This window comes from Aedes aegypti, chromosome 2 (assembly GCF_002204515.2).
Source record: "Aedes aegypti strain LVP_AGWG chromosome 2, AaegL5.0 Primary Assembly, whole genome shotgun sequence".
Classification (NCBI taxonomy): Eukaryota; Metazoa; Arthropoda; class Insecta; order Diptera; family Culicidae; genus Aedes; species Aedes aegypti.
The window spans coordinates 139,728,803-139,745,025 of record NC_035108.1 but is presented as its reverse complement, the minus strand read 5'-3'; the positions used below and the strand labels follow the sequence as shown (position 1 = coordinate 139,745,025).

The 16,223-nt window shown below is 36.1% G+C and overlaps 1 protein-coding gene across 4 annotated transcripts in view; it reads left to right on the top strand.

Annotated features, from left to right (window-relative positions):
- The window catches only part of LOC5575822 (protein windpipe), a 94,336-nt gene extending 78,451 nt beyond the window's left edge, over window positions 1-15,885 (top strand). For all 4 annotated transcript variants that reach the window (XM_021842554.1, XM_001662197.2, XM_021842553.1 and 1 more), the window contains exon 3: window positions 12,519-15,885. In XM_021842554.1, coding sequence (XP_021698246.1) covers window positions 12,563-14,638 — 2,076 coding nt within the window. In that variant the 5' untranslated portion in view covers window positions 12,519-12,562 and the 3' untranslated portion in view covers window positions 14,639-15,885. The remainder of the gene's footprint in view (window positions 1-12,518) is intronic.
- Window positions 15,886-16,223: the final 338 nt, after the last annotated feature.

The following is a 16,223-nucleotide window of genomic DNA, read 5'->3' as shown; positions in this document are numbered from 1 at the left end:
ATATCAAATCTTGGAATATTCAATTGATGTCCTACAGGGCGTAAAGATGCACTTGGTCTACGTAAAATAAGGTCACATCACTCCAGGACGCTGATAAAGCTTGAATTTTCTATTGATGTCTTATAGGACGTTGAGATGTACTTGAACGATATGGGATTAGGTCAAATTACTCCAGGGCGTTGATAGAGCTTGGAGTTTCTATTGATGTTATACAGGGCGTCAAAATGCACTTGATTTACATGGGATGATGTCAAATTAATCCAGGGCATTTATACAGCTTGACATTTTAAAGTAATGTCCTACAGGGCGTTAAGATGCAGCTGATCTATATGAAACAAGTTCAAATTATTCTAGGGCGTCGATACAAATTGGAGTTTACAATCGATGCAGGGCATTGAGGGTCACCTAATCTACGTATGACAAGGTCAAATCAGTCAAGGGCGTTTATACATCTTGCCGTTTGTCGCACAGGGCGTTTAGATGCAGCTGATTTACATGGCACGATTCCAAATTACTCCAGGGCGTTGATAATGCTAGGAATATTCAAGTAATGTGGGGCGTATAGATGGACGTAAAGTTGCACTTGATCTACATAAGGGAGGTCAAGTTACTCCTTGACGTTGAAAAATCTTGTTTTATTTTAATTGATGTCATTAGGGGCGTTAGGATGCTACGGATCTGTATAGGATAGAGTAAAGTTACTCCTGGGCGTTGATACAGCTTGGAGTTTTCAATTTTGATCTACGTGGAATAAGGTCAAATTACCCTAGAGCGTTGATCAAGCATGGAATTATTAATCGATGTTCTACAGGTCGATAGAAATGGTGAAATTACTCTAGGGCGTTGATACAGCTCGTAAATTTCGATTGATTTTCTACAGGGCGGTAGTATGCTCCTGTTCTATATATGAAGTTTTATATGAAATGGGAAAAAAATACCCCAGAGCGTTGGTAGGTATAGGTAGGAAATTTCGATTGATGTATTATGGGGCGTTAGATTGTCGTTGATTTCGCACATTTTTTTATGATTTCGAGTGAAAAATTCCTAAAAAATATCTGAGAAAAGCTTCTTAGTCGTCGACTAAGCGCGACTAAGCAGCACGACAGGGCTGCTTCAAAGAATATTTCGGAAGTCTTATATATTCCTAAAAAAATCTTTGAGAAATTTTCCAAGAACGTCTCAATTCCTCAACAATTTTATCCAATGATTCATCCATAGATCCATCCAAGATTCCTGGTCTTCTTAAATTCAATCAATAATTTCTACAGGAGTTTATAGGGAGTCGCTATGTCCTATATGTTTTCAGGATTTATATAATATTTTAAATAGAAATTTATTTTAATATACCCTCAGTAATTGCACCAGAGATTCCTCCTAAAATTTCTACAGAAATTCATCCACTTTCCTTCAATTCTATGGGCTTTTCTCAAGTATGTCTTGAAAATTCCAAGAAACAAATTCTGAAAAATAAATCTGTGAGGTATTTAAAAAAAAATCCAAAGGTAACCCCTGATAAAATCTGTGTAAGTTTTTAAGTCATCTCAAATGAACAAGGACCTCTAAAACAACTCCTGGACTTTCGAGTCAGTTTAAAACGATTTAATAGAGAATTTGATGAGATAATCGAAAGAAAAAAATAATCGAATCTCGGGATAGTATTTCGCAGGATTTATTAAAGGAATTTCTTGAAAAACATTGGACAACATAGCGAAATAAATTGTACAGAAATGATTGGAGGAATTATTGGGAAAAACTACTATTAACTGGTATAAAACTTAAATTTACTTTTTTGAAGATTGCATGGCATGCTTTGAGAAAAAACAATTAAGAAATATTTGGAAAAACTATGAGGGTAATATTTGGATTAAATGCTGGAGAAAACTTGGATAAAATGCAGGAAAAAATCCTAGAGAGAAATAGGTTTGTTCGAAAAACCGCCCAGGAACTTCTGGATCCCTGGAGAAATTCTTGCAGAATTTCTTGAAAAACTTTCTTAAGCTATTATTTCTAAAAATCTTCAATATGTGGATTTCCTCGGGAGAAATTCTGTAAAATTTTTAGAAGATCTCCTACAGCGACAACTGGTGAATTCGGTTGAAGGATTAGTGAAAAAGCATCTGGAGGAAATTCTAGGATAGTTTTGGAAAAATAATCAAAATAAAGCTTTGATAAATCGCTGGAAAGATTTCTGAGAGAATTGACAGAGAAATCTCTAGAAGAATTTCACGAGAGATCGCTCTAGGAGACCCTGAAGGTACTCTAAATGAAATCACTATGATAATTTCTGAAGGTTTTCCTTGGGGAATCTAAGACGATATTCTTGAAGGGTCTGCTGAACCCGATATACTCTACAGAACATATACAGGGTTGGTCGTTGATATTTTTAAGAAACCATCCATTGATTCATTCAGAAATGCTGATAAAGGATGTTTCTTGTAACTATTCAACAAGTAACAAGTTGTAACAAGTTTCCCAAGATTTTCACTATAGATGTTCTCAATCGTTCTTCACACGAGCCAGAATTTTTTGGGTGTCATGCACAAATTATGTCACGCTTCACTATGAAAAACCTCATCATGTCTTCCATTCTTCATGAGAATAAGTACGACGTTGATCGAGTTTGTATGTATATTGAACAGATGATAAATAGTTTCATTTATTTATCAAGCTTTCTACTGATTTTGTTTTTGTTGAATCGTGGGTAGGACAACCCTTTGACTGTCCTACCCAGGTTGTTTTGTGCGTAGTACATGTCCTACCTGTCCTACCCACTTCCCGCGCCACTGCACATAGGGTAACTCGTTGTAATACGCCCCAACGGGGCAATACGCCCCTCTTCATTCTTACTGGATTGAGGCTTCCTTTACACGTAAATATGATCACATATCTTAAATATTCGCAAGAAAATTATGTTGCGCATATATGTTTTTTGAGAAGTATATACAATCAATAGAAATACTAAAGTTATCGCAAATCAGGTTTTTGTCGTAAAATTATGCGTCCAATAAGCAAGCCTCGCCGTGAATGGAGCTCATCCTTTACTATTGTACTTATTACAAAAACATTTACCGGAAGACGACTGCTAATGGACCCCTTTAAGCTTATCAAGTGGTGGAATTCTCCTTGAAAACATTTCTACAACGCTGTGGGCCTTTTTTCTATGGAAGGGGCATATTGCCCGGGTTGTTTTGAAACGTAAACATGGGGACCATTTACAAAAAACATATTATTTTTGAAGCAACCTGGAAAGAGATAGTTGCGTGCAGAGCATGACCACCTTGACATAAGAAACTTTAGAAGTGATGAAGCGATAGAGCAGTATTTCCTTAAGGGGGCGCATTACACCTTTTTACCTTATTAAAACTTATAACGGAATAATGCAACTGTGAGACATTTATGTAAATCTATTTACCTGTACTCAGACCAACTCGTGACATACAAACACCAATCTATTTTATTAAATAGATATAGAACTCATAGATATGCAAAAATTATTGATATTTCTTCATAATTCGTAGAGCTCCAAGTTCTCAAATCTAAAGTTTATTGGGAAAGCTTCGAAAGAAGCCCCGTCTAGCGGTACTATCCTTATTGTTGATGCTAAATGCTTCTGTGCCTTTTTCCTTTACACTGAAACGTCCCTATGAGTTGTTTCTACATTGTTTGAGGGCAGCTTATAGTGAAATGTGGTTAATTTTGTTTCGCTTACTCCTTGCAACGTTGAAGCTTAAGGAACATTATTTCAATAGTTCATAATCAGTTTTCTTGCACATAATATGATTGAGTCAAATCAAAACCTCTTACAGGTATACCTCAATTTAATAGACCCTCGATTTTGAAGTTGAAAATCTTTAAAAAATTGACGTATCCACTTAATTTTGAGCCTATTTAGTAAATATTTTGAATATGAAAAAATACTTTGGATCCCGCAAGCATGATCGAACATAATCCTAATTTGATAGTATGAATGTATTTTGTGCTTTAATTGAACTAAATATGGACAAATTACAATTTTGGTGAAGCACCTCCTGTCCCTCAGTCTCGGACAGCTTGATTTGTTATATGATATCTTTGTAATTATTGCACGAGTGTCTCAAAATACATTCATTTTTCATGGATTTCGTCGATTATGGTATCAAACATGCAATAAAATTAAGAAAAATGAACATTCAGAACAACATCGTAAAATGTGCTATTTTTCATCATATAAGAAAGAGGTTTTTGATAGGCATCTTGCAAACTAAGAAAAACTCAAATTATTCTTGTAAATGTAGCAAATGCATTGAATTGGTAATTATAAACTATTCCTATAGTGTACACATTCGATGATGATCAAATTTACAGAATTCGAGGCATTTTCAGATCTTGTCCGGTATTGGGTGCCACCTTTCGAGATCGATCAATTTGGTACTAAAACTCATCTTTAAAATGCAATATTCAAAATATTTATATTTTCAAATTTATTTTTGTACACTATAAAAATGATACAGTGGGATTCCGTTTTTGGCAACAAAGTTGAAATTTTCAGTTGCCAAAAACGGAACCGTGCCAAAATCGGAACCCATATTTCAAATTTTATTTTTCAACTATTGGTTTTGAAAGCATCATTACAATGTTAATACATCATTTTTGTGGAATCATAAGGCGTTGAGACTTCGAAAAGGTTCACTTCGAAGCATTTTCCCGAAGGGTTATACTATGCTATGGATCTATAGCTCCGTAATATTAAATCTGGCAAACGAATTTCTGGTCGCGTTTTTACGCCTCAACGTTAACAATTTTTTTTTAGAAGTTTTATGCATAATTTTTGTATAAAAGGGCCTTGTTAAACCAATAATTGCATAAGTGGCTTTTATTGAAGAACTGGACATTTTCTTAAAACTATGAGAGAAAACGAAAAAAAAATGTTTTCTTTTAAAGACGTATTTGCGAATCAAGAGCGCTGGGTATTGTAAAACGGCATGACCTTTTTTTTTTCTAATTAAATGGACATTTAAAATCAGTTTAACTTTTGGACTTAAGCGTAAAATTTGAAAATTTCGGTAAGTTTGGAATTGTTCCTTCAATTTATGTTTCTGATAAAGTAAAGCATTTTATAATGATTGGTTAACTGTATCAAAAGGGCAAACATGAGCATGAGAAGATGCATAAATGTCTTGTAATTGTGTAGAATTTAATTTTTACTTGAAATAATTTTTAATTCAGCTTGATATATGTTTTACACCTGCCTTATGAAATAAACTGAAATTTACAGGATCCTGTTATGAAACCTCAAGAACCTTATAAGAATCTTCAGGTTCTCATAAGAAATCTACAGAAAAAACGCTTGAGCTCTGAAGCATTTTGCCAAGCATCCGTAGGATCTTGCATAGAGTTGTCAGGATCTTGCTAAGGATTTTGCTATGAATTAACATCTTGGAATTCCGCTGCGATGTTGCCGAAAATTCTCAAGTCTCCGATGAAAAAAAATTAAAAGTTTATTATTATTAGGCTACCACTAGCACACCTCAAATTCCGCTAGGAACCTTTTCAAAATCCTCAAGCTTTCGCGGGAAATATTAAAAATACTACTAGAAATTCACATTATCCCGCTTATAATTTACAGGACGCCCTAGAGTTTATTAGGAATCACCAGCTTTTGGACATAATACTCCAACACCAGTTATACACTCTGAAGATCCCTCAAGAAGCTCTCAGTGTCCACGTGGAATCTGCAGATATCCTCATGAGTTCGTTAAAATTTCTTAAAAGTCCCACAAGAACGAAGAATCCCTTAAGGGTTCTCCAGGTTACAGTTAGGAAACTCATAGACTCAGCTCGTAAGGAACATTTTGATGATGTTGAGACCCGTATCCTTGATTAACAATCTTGTACAGAATTCTGGATCGTCTCTTTACAAATCTAACGCCTTATAGAGTCTATAAAAAAGAGAGAACTTAGCTTTAAATAGTTGACGCAGAAAGATCAATATACACACCAATACCCCAGACAAAAAGTAAAAACACTCTCAGTCGTATTTATCGCAGCTTCAATGGTATTATTAAAAATAAATTGTAATTTGGACTGTATTCGCATTTGTCATGTTATTAAATGAAATTAAAAAAAAAGTTATGATTGCGGTGTGTTTTTACATACGCAATGTATATAAATCCATAATAATAAAGACAGCGAGACAAAATTTATGATTGTAACTCTGTGTAAGTCATAGATTTTTCGTTGTTCTTATGTCGGTGCTGGTGTTTTGTTCAGACAAGCTGTTCCAAATTTGAAGATCAGTGTTTTTTTATTGTATCACCTACTGGCAGACTCAAGTGGGCTGGTCACTCAATATGAATGCCTATGAAAAGAGATTGGTTTTAAGTTGAGATACTGGTGGAGATTATTGGTGTCATGAAACGTTGCCTATGTATGACCAATGACCATTCTGAAGTAAATAAGCGCGTACGCGAGTCCTTAGTAGTTGGTGAGATTTAGGGAAACATCGACGAAAAAGGAGATCTAGAATGTAATCGGTGTAGAGTTGACATGCTATTCAAGTGACTAAAGCAACAGACACGATAATATTTACAAAAATTTACAAATTTTAATGGAATTGAAAAATGTTGCCAAAAACGGATCCATTTTGTTGCCAAAATCGGGGGGTGCCAAAATCGGAGCATGCCAAAAACGGAGCATGCCAAAAACGGAATCCCACTGTAATATTTATCATAAATGGGTAACACGAGCCCATAAAATCAATATTTTTCGAATTATGAATTTAGTGGCTTAAGTGTCCGGTACTGGGGGATCTCCCCCTATTTATACATTTATTTCCAAATATTGTACTAATAACTTCAGATGGATTTTTACATAATGTTTTTCAGAAGTCACTTCATAAGAATTCCACAGATCAATGAGTTTTTTTTTCAATAGCAGCTCCCAAAATTCTCCATTAATTTGTTCAAATAGAAGATGATTTTACAGTGATTTAACTTGAAGTTATTAAAAAAAAAGCAAAAATAAATTCTTCAGATTATTTGTTTTTATATTCTTGCGTAACTTGACAAACTCTGAGAACACTGCACTATTGGCCAGGGACGCAATCTGGCGGAACGAAATTAATATCTCGGTAAAGAAGTATTTCCGGCATTTGGTGTTTCTGCCAAAGTTTTTTTTTTTGTAATAAAGAGGACCATCTACTGACATAAACGGATAGTTCGTAAATCGTCCGCATAGGTGGCGCCACTATTTTACTTTTCACTATTACGTTCTAGAGCCTTGGCATGTTCGGTAAAGTTGTTTTGATAAAAGAAACAATTCTCTCAAAGACACTAAAATCACACAGCCTACTGTTTTCGAGTTTTTGGCAAAATAAGACCAAATTAGTGAAAAACAATATTTTTTGCCAAGTTTGATATCCATGTCAAATAATATTTTTTTGCTGATAAGAATATTACAAACAGAAACATTGAAAAACTTAATAACTCCAAAAGCGCAAAAATAGCAAGCTCAAATTTTCAGGCAACATAGAACAGTATTAGTTAAAACGGATGTCAAAATTTCAAAGAGAGTGTTTTTGAGATATTTCCATTTTTTACAATAATTTTATTACTTCAATACAGTCAAGGGCAGAATTAAATAAAATCGTGTAAAACATTAAGACTGAGATAGCCGAATAAATTAGTAACATCAAGTACCAGTCGACGGTTCCAACTACTTCTATACAGTTGAATTTTCATAGGTTGATCTGAAGGGACCATCGACTTACATAAATGACGGACACAAAATCAGTGCAAATGTGACCCAAGGGGCCATCGAGGTAACCATAAAAACCAACTTTTGTTATGAATCTCTAACTCGATATCGAGATACCGTATATCGAGTAAGAGAAAGTTGACTACATAATGGTTCTTCTGAAAAATTTGGTGAAAATCTTTGAATTTCCAATGGGAATGTGTAAGTCTGGTGGAAATTTTCAGTAATTCGGTAGTATTTATTCGATTCCAGCAGACAATCAAAAGTTCCACTTCTAATTGAAATTTCATTCGGTTTCCTTGCGGTAATTTTAGAAATCGGTTATTATATTTGAGATTCCGTGAGGAGTGTAAGAATTTCAGTTGTAGTTTTGGAAATTGCGTTGGGAATCTCAAAAATGTCTACCGGGAGTCTGAAGAGTATCTTCAGACTCCCGGTAGAGTATCACCATTATTCAGAAAATGTTCACTTAAATTCGAAACATTGCTAACAGGACAACCAAGATTTGCTCCAGCAATTCCACCAAAATTCCAGTAATCCTGAATACACATTTTTACTGGTGTCCTAAAAATTCTCATCGCACCTATTCATAATGGAATCCTAAATATTACCGTCAGAATTCCAACATTCCCAGATTCTAACACACGCTGTGCTCAGATTCCCACTTCTAAAGATTCTTAAAGGAGGCCAAAATATCATTCGTAAATAGGATCCTAATTTTTTTGATAAATTCGTGTTTTATCAAATAACACCACAGATCGTGTGCATTAGACAGTTTCACAAAAATCAAAATTTCTGGGATTCAACCAGTCACCCCCAAGTCCTAGTTGCAATACTAAAACAAACTACCAGACAAATTTTCATCCAATTTGGAGAAGATTAGGAGGTGCCTCAAGTCGAAATTGTGTTTTTTGGCTATTTTTTACATTCAAAAAATTCTACCTAGAATTTTGAAAAATGAAAAACAAAATAAATACCACTGGTTGAACGTATTATTAGTACTTTACAACTTTTGAGAACACTGTATGCCGATTAGAGATGGTTTTGACCTCATAAAATTGATTTCTGTTCATTAAAGTACCTGTAAAACATACATTTCTCTACAGTTTTTGTTCTACGAGATTCTTAACCTCATGCCTAATCGTAAAAGTTCAATCGTAGTATCATTCCTTTGTCATTTCTGAACATTATTGTAGTACATCATTTTTTTATCCGAATTACAGATAAATTGTAAAAAATCGTCGGAAATACGACATTCCTCATTCCCCTGCATTTAGAGCTGCCACCAAATGGCGCAATTGCTGACATGTTACAAAATTGAACATAGTAGCTTTGCTTTTTCAATGATGGATGATGATTGAAGAAAACATCCAGCAAATGTCATCAACGCAGTCGTGTTTCAAACAACATTCTCATTTGATGCCAAGCAATTTCATATGTGATATAGCCCCGAAGTCAAGCTTCTCGACTACCGATCTTGAGGATCAGAGTTTGATTCTTTTTTTCGAGTGAAGCCAATATTTATTATATGCAGCATTGAAAAAGGACTAAAGGCGCAAATCACTACTTGAGCATTTCTCTTCATTCACTTAGGAGTGGGAGATTTTTGTGAGTTCTATTGATTAAGACTCAGCCACAAGATACACTTTTGAACAATAAATCGTGATGAAATTTGTTGGCCTCAAGTCATTTGGTCCATTGAAAAAAAAAAGAACACTCTAAATGAACTCGCGTAATCAAACTCTGATCCTCAAGATCAGTAGTCATGAAGCTTGACCTCGGGGCTATATCACATATGTAAATGCTTGGCATCAAATGCGAATGTTGTTTGAAACACGACTGCGTTGATGACATTTGCTAGATGTTTTCTTCAATCATCATCCATCATTGAAAAAGCAAAGCTACTATGTTCAATTTTGTAACATGTCAGCAATTGCGCCATTTGGCGGCAGCTCTAAATGCAGGGGATTGAGGAATGTCGTATTTCCGACGATTTTTTACAATTTATCTGTAATTCGGATAAAAAAATGATGTACTACAATAACGTTCAGAAATGACAAAGGAATGATACTACGATTGAACTTATATGATTAGGCATGTGGTTTAGAATCTCGTAGAACAAAAACTGTAGAGAAATATATGTTTTACAGGTACTTAAATTAACAGAAATCAATTTTATGAGGTCAAAACCATCTCTAATCGGCATACAGTGTTCTCAAAAGTTGTAAGGTATTAATAATACATTCAACTAGTGGTATTCATTCTGATTTTTATTTTTACAAATTCTTGTTATAATTTTTTCAATGTAAAAAATAGCCAAAAAACACAAATTCGACTTGAGGCACCTCCTAATCTTCTCCAAATTGGATGAAAATTTGTCTGGTAGTTTGTTTTAATATTGCAACTAGGACTTGAGGGGGACTGGTTGAATCCCAGAAATTTTGATTTTTGTGAAACTGTCTAGTGTGCATGCTACTACTTTGACAAATTTTTCCGCTCAAATGACTGCTCTATCTTGAGCGTGAGCTTAATTGGTCGCCCATGGTTGCTATTCTAGTATCGCCAGATCAGCTGCATTTACACAAGGAACCAATTGGGCGAATGTATACCCTCAATGTATAAGTGCTGGTGATTTTCTATTTTCAGGCAACAATGACATTCACTTCGCCAAAAAATTTCCACTGGAGTGTGACAAAATCTAAAAACAAATAGAAAAAAATGTTTTTTTGGACTTAAACCAACAAAAAACACTTCAAAATTGAATAAACATGTGTTTCTGGCCTAAACTTAAACGTTCAGTATTAAGATTGGAACAGAGCTTTAGGACCCTATTCCAGTAATTCGTCTGGAATTAATAATTGCCAATGGTACACATTGTAATTGAAGGGTTTGCAGTGGAATCTTAAAAAATCTATGGATATTCCACAACTTTAAAGAAAATCAAGAACTCTAACCAATAATCTCAATATAACAGCGAAATTCCAATATACCATGACCCCACAGTTATGGATCAAATAGTGTGGTGTCCAACCTATAAAATTCAATAAAACGACATGGAAAACGAAAAATTGTAATTTGAAAGCACGAATAGAATCGTTTCAAATTGGAACTTCGGTTAGTAAACTGTTTTGAGTGTAATATTTACATAGGATCGCATAAAAATTAAAAACTGTATCGGGTTCTGAAAACCATATTATGGATCAATTTTCATATTATGGATCAAATTGTGACATATTACGGATCAGTGCGCAAAATCAATAGATTTTCAACTCAATGCATCTGTATTGCATGATTTGGCGAAAGTTAACAATGTGTCACATATTACTGCAAAAAATAGCAGTGTTAGAGCTGGAAACAAGGGTGAAATTCCCTTTTTTGTGTGATACTGCATTGTAGTTACTGAGACATGAACTGTTTACGCTCTACATCAGGTTTTCCACCCATTTTTGTCTGCTAAATAATAAAATTTACAAACCTTGATGTTTTATGAGTTTTATTTTTATTACTATGATCTGAAAATGTCGAATCCAATGCTTAAAATGACAGAAATCTAGATTCTTTGAAAGTGATCCATAACCGTGGTAAACAATCATTTCCTGGTCCATATTATGGATCACTAGTTAGAAGTGCCAATATTCGGTATTAAGAATCAACAATCAAGAAAAATGTTTTCCAAAGATGAATTCATACTAAATCGAAGCAAACGAGCATGTTTTATGCTATAACATTTGAATTTTACCACCTGTGGGAGCTTATGAATGCTGACGGCACTTCTTACAGAAAATGACCATATAATGGTAGCTGTGTGATACCAATTAAACATATGTCAAATACACCGTTATTTAGCGGTTGAATGTTGTGCTTAACATTACAAATGGTAGAAGACAAATAGTGTAACATGGGAAAAATATGTTTCACGTCTACGTTTATGTTTTGAGCGAGTTATCCGATGTTGAACGCCAAAGTGATCCGTTACTGTGGGTGATCCGTAACTGTGTGGGCATGGTATTATCTAGTCTCAATTTTTAATTCCAGATCTGCTAGATCGTAATTCCCATGGAAATCATAAAATACATTTTCCCAAAATTCAAAATTTCAACGGAAATCCCCTTCCTGATTCCGAATATTACGAAATCCCAAAATACGCAAACAGCAACTAATTTATTGTTAGTATCATTCGCGTCGTGAAAATTGTAAAAATCACATTAAAGTATTTGAAATTAGTGTATCTGATTAGAGTTAAAGTGGCGCACGACTTTTATTCAGCGAAGGCAGCTGTAAAAGTTTGAGTGTATTAGTTCTTAGGGATGATTCAAATATGACGTCCATCATTTTTTGGGATTTCTAAACCCTCATTTAATAACTGTTGAAATGCCCATAAAACACTAGGCTGGGAAGTCAGTTCTGTCCAAGTTGAAACATAATGCCAATATAAAAAAGATCAGGTTCGTGTTTCTCAATTTATTATTGGAAGTCTACTAGAAGCAAAATCTGTTCCATTTGAGACCTAATAATTTCAAAGAATACATTTTGCTTGATAAGTGTGTAATTTACGGAAATTTCCTTATTTCCAGTCCAAATTTCTGAAAACCTAATAAATGAAATTTACTCGTAAGAGTGTTTACGAAACAGCTGCTCAATTTACTGAGATTGCTGACGTTAAATCCAAATACTGAATGCGGAAGTTAATCTATCATAATTTCAAATAAAATAAACATCTTTCTTATGACATCCAATGTAAATACAACCGTTCTTATCAAATTCCCCTTTTTCTATATTTCCAGATCCAGTGCCTCCATACCTCGCCGTTGCCCGACTCAACATAACGATGACGTCGTCCGGAGTGGCGTCGTCGTCAACGACTTCCCACCGCCACCTGCCTCGGTTGGCACTGGTGGCACTATTGGTACTGCTCAACGCCATCACGGCTTCTTCCTCATCGTCGTACATCTGTCCCAAGGGTTGTGAGTGCAATGACGCCAGTATCACGTGTACCAGCGTATCTGGACTGCGGAGCATTGATAAGAGCTTGCCCATCAAACGGCTGGTTCTATCCGGCTTGGAACTGAAAAAGATCCCAGCCCAGCTGGAAAATATTCGAAACATCACCGAGCTGGATCTTTCCAACAACCATCTGTCGGAGGTGAGCCACCTGGGCAAGCGGATACGACGACTCAATCTCAGCCAGAATCGAATCACGTCCGGCAAGCTGGTCAAGATCCCGCAATACGTGGAATCGCTGAATTTGTCGCACAATGAAATCACTTATCTGCCGCTTTACTTGATGAAGCTGAAGAACCTACGATCCATCGAGCTGGCGAATAATCCGATAAACTGCACTTGCGAAACGCTGCACATTCGAAACTGGCTGACAACGAATCACGTGTGGTCCGATCAACATATCAAATGCAGTGCACCTCAAGAATTTAAGGGAAAACCGTGGCTGCAGATCAAACAGTCAGATGTTTGCAATGATGCTAGAAGGAACGGTGGATACAACTGGGATGACTATGAAGACGAGAACGATTTGATGATGGGAGATCAAGCACATTTAGGTGATGACGAAGACGAAGATGAGGATGACTTCAAGAAAGAGTACTTGCCAGTTGGGGAGAAGGTAAAGTCTCAAGATCCACCGATCGAGATACAGAACGATGAAGAATTGGATGATGGGTCTGGTAATGGTTCTTCGATTGGGGAAGAAGAAAAGGTTGAAGCTAGAAAAGTTGCTGATTTGTCGGCAGTTGAAGGATCTGGTGAATATACTGGCGACAATGTCCGAGTCGGTCAGATTCAGAATGCTGTCGAAGATGACGAAGATGAGGGTAGTGGAAGTGGTGCTGGAGTGATGCCTTTTGGATCACGCGGAATCGGAGCTGAGGAGGCTACTGAAGGTCCACTTTCTGAAACAGACTTTGAAGACAGCACCAGTGAAGAAAAGCCCATAACTCCCCCGAATGGTTTGGGCATTTTCGGTAAAGGTCTTGACGATGATACAACGGCATCGGAAGGTACTGAATCTACGGAAGGAATTGTACCATTTGTTGGAGCTGTTGATGTCAGTAAAGGTACTACCGGAGGTACCGAGAGCCCAACTGAAGAACATAAAGCCAACATTTCCGAACAACCTACCCGTGCTGATGCAGATAGCCAAGGAACCTACATTCTATTGGCAATTCTTGGAATAATACTGGTTTCCTTGATCGTTTTAGTGATGTGCAAGCGGAAACCAAACTCTAGGAATCGTCGTGGCAAAGCAGATCTGGAAGCCGCTAGGGGACGAGAAATGCTTGATATGGATAAGAATCTTCTCGGCAAACCATTGGAAAAGAATGGACACAAGATTCCAGAGCAAGCACCTCTGATGAACGATCGGGACAAGTCTGATTATCAGAAAGTCTTCAGCGATAAGCCCAACAACTACCCACCAGCAAAACCAGAACGTACCTCACTAGATAAACCCACCATGGAATCGTTCAAACCAATCACAGCCGACAGAAACAAGAGTAAAGAAAGCCTGTATGAAAATGTGCCTCAGAACAACAATAATAATACGGTTCCGCTACAGAACGGAAATGGGCCTGTCGGAAATGGTGACCTAGCAGGAGTTCACCATCCCAATCACAATGTGCCATCCCAAGACGAAGAAGTGTTCCTACCGCCTAACGGCAACCCCAACCAACTCCACCCAGAGTCAGTAGACTCACCCAAACCCAAACGATATAGTCCCATTTATGTACCGACATCGCCAAAGTCCGATCGTTACAGTCCGGTGTACTCGCCGGAAACCGGACGCGTCAAAATCAAACTAACCGAAACTCCCAAACCAAAAACTCCTATCTTGGTCACACGAAGTCGATCGAGAGCCGGAGACTACATAACGACAACCGACCAGAAGTTCTGATCCACACTATACAGCCAACGACGAAGACCTTGGTACACCTGGCGGATTTTGCTGCAGCCTTCCTAACGAATCCGGGACGTCACGAGTCCGGTGACGTCCGTCTAGGCACTACTAATCCGGACTGGCGGTGGTTCGAGTTTGTTTTTAGTACGACACTGAACATTCGTTATCGGTGAGATACCAAAACCGATAAAAGTTCGAAAGAGTATATCAAGTCAGAAATTTGTGTAGATAATCAACTGTTGAGAATTAAGCTTCCTTCATTCAACGTTACGTAACAGTCAGGTGCGCTCAAAAACAGTAATTGCTTAGGAAGAGATTTTCAGGAATTGTAGTGAACAAAATGTGGCGTAAAAATCGTAAGCATCTTTATAGTTGCAATCATGATAGAAGATTATTTTACATAGCATATTTAAATAGCAAGACATCATCAAAGTGCACAAATCATTTTCAAATTTGACAAATCAAATGTTAGATCACAAAACCATCAGAACAAGAAGAATATTTCAATCGTGAAACAAAAAAGTCAATAAATATTTTAAACAAATCAAAAGTCAATTGTGATATTCAAATAATTACACTTATCTACACAAAAACACCATACTTCTAGTGAGAACACAATACGCTGAGAAAAATCAAATCAATCACATAACATTCGGAAGCGCCTTCCTCTAGATCCTCTCACATATTAGGCCATTTTGAATCATCTGAAACGTTTTTCTTCTGCTGGACCCATGGAATGTAAATATAATCGTGCAAAGTGTAATAATATTGATCCTCCCCCTTTCCAGTCGAGGGACATGTTTCCTAGTACATACTACAATGTGACGATTAAAGATGCCAATAAATTATGAAACTAAATTAAAAGTAACACAAACCATCTATCTTTCGACTTAGGTATAGAGTAATTCATAGCTTAGTTCATTAGTACGAAGGAGTTTTTCACGTATGAATGTTTTCTTGAGAAGAAACATTTGATGATTTTGTAAACAAATGTGAATGAACAAATCATATACTAAAATTTGCAAATGCTGCCTTATCGGAAATTCGGAAGAAAAACTACCTAAAATAATGAGGCGTTGTGTATAATGTGGAATCGACGGTTCAGTTTGCAATCAAAATCTGTGTCAGGAATGAACATGATTGTTAAGTTTAAATAATTTAACGAAAGAGAGGAAAGTGAAGAAAATACTATTGTATATGTATTTTAAATAAATTATATTAGAATTTAACACTGTCGTAAAAATAGAATATTCTTGTTTTTCTCTATGAGTATCCGAAATTTAAAGTTGACTTTGAAAAGCACATTGCTAATTATAGAGATTAATTTAAAATTGGTTAGGAGGATCTACAGTTAGTATTTAGAGGTTGATTGAATGTTCAAAGGCCGGAACAATCTTCGACAATCGAAATTTATTTAGTCTACCCAACTCTATTAACAGATTAATAGAAATCATCTGTTTGGGAGGTGAATTGTCCCAATTGTGGAATCAGAATTTGGGATGGTGTCAATGAATATCTCTGGTGATCTTCTAAAATACTAAATTTTACCATAGTTCCGTAATCCAGTAAAATTGATCGTTGG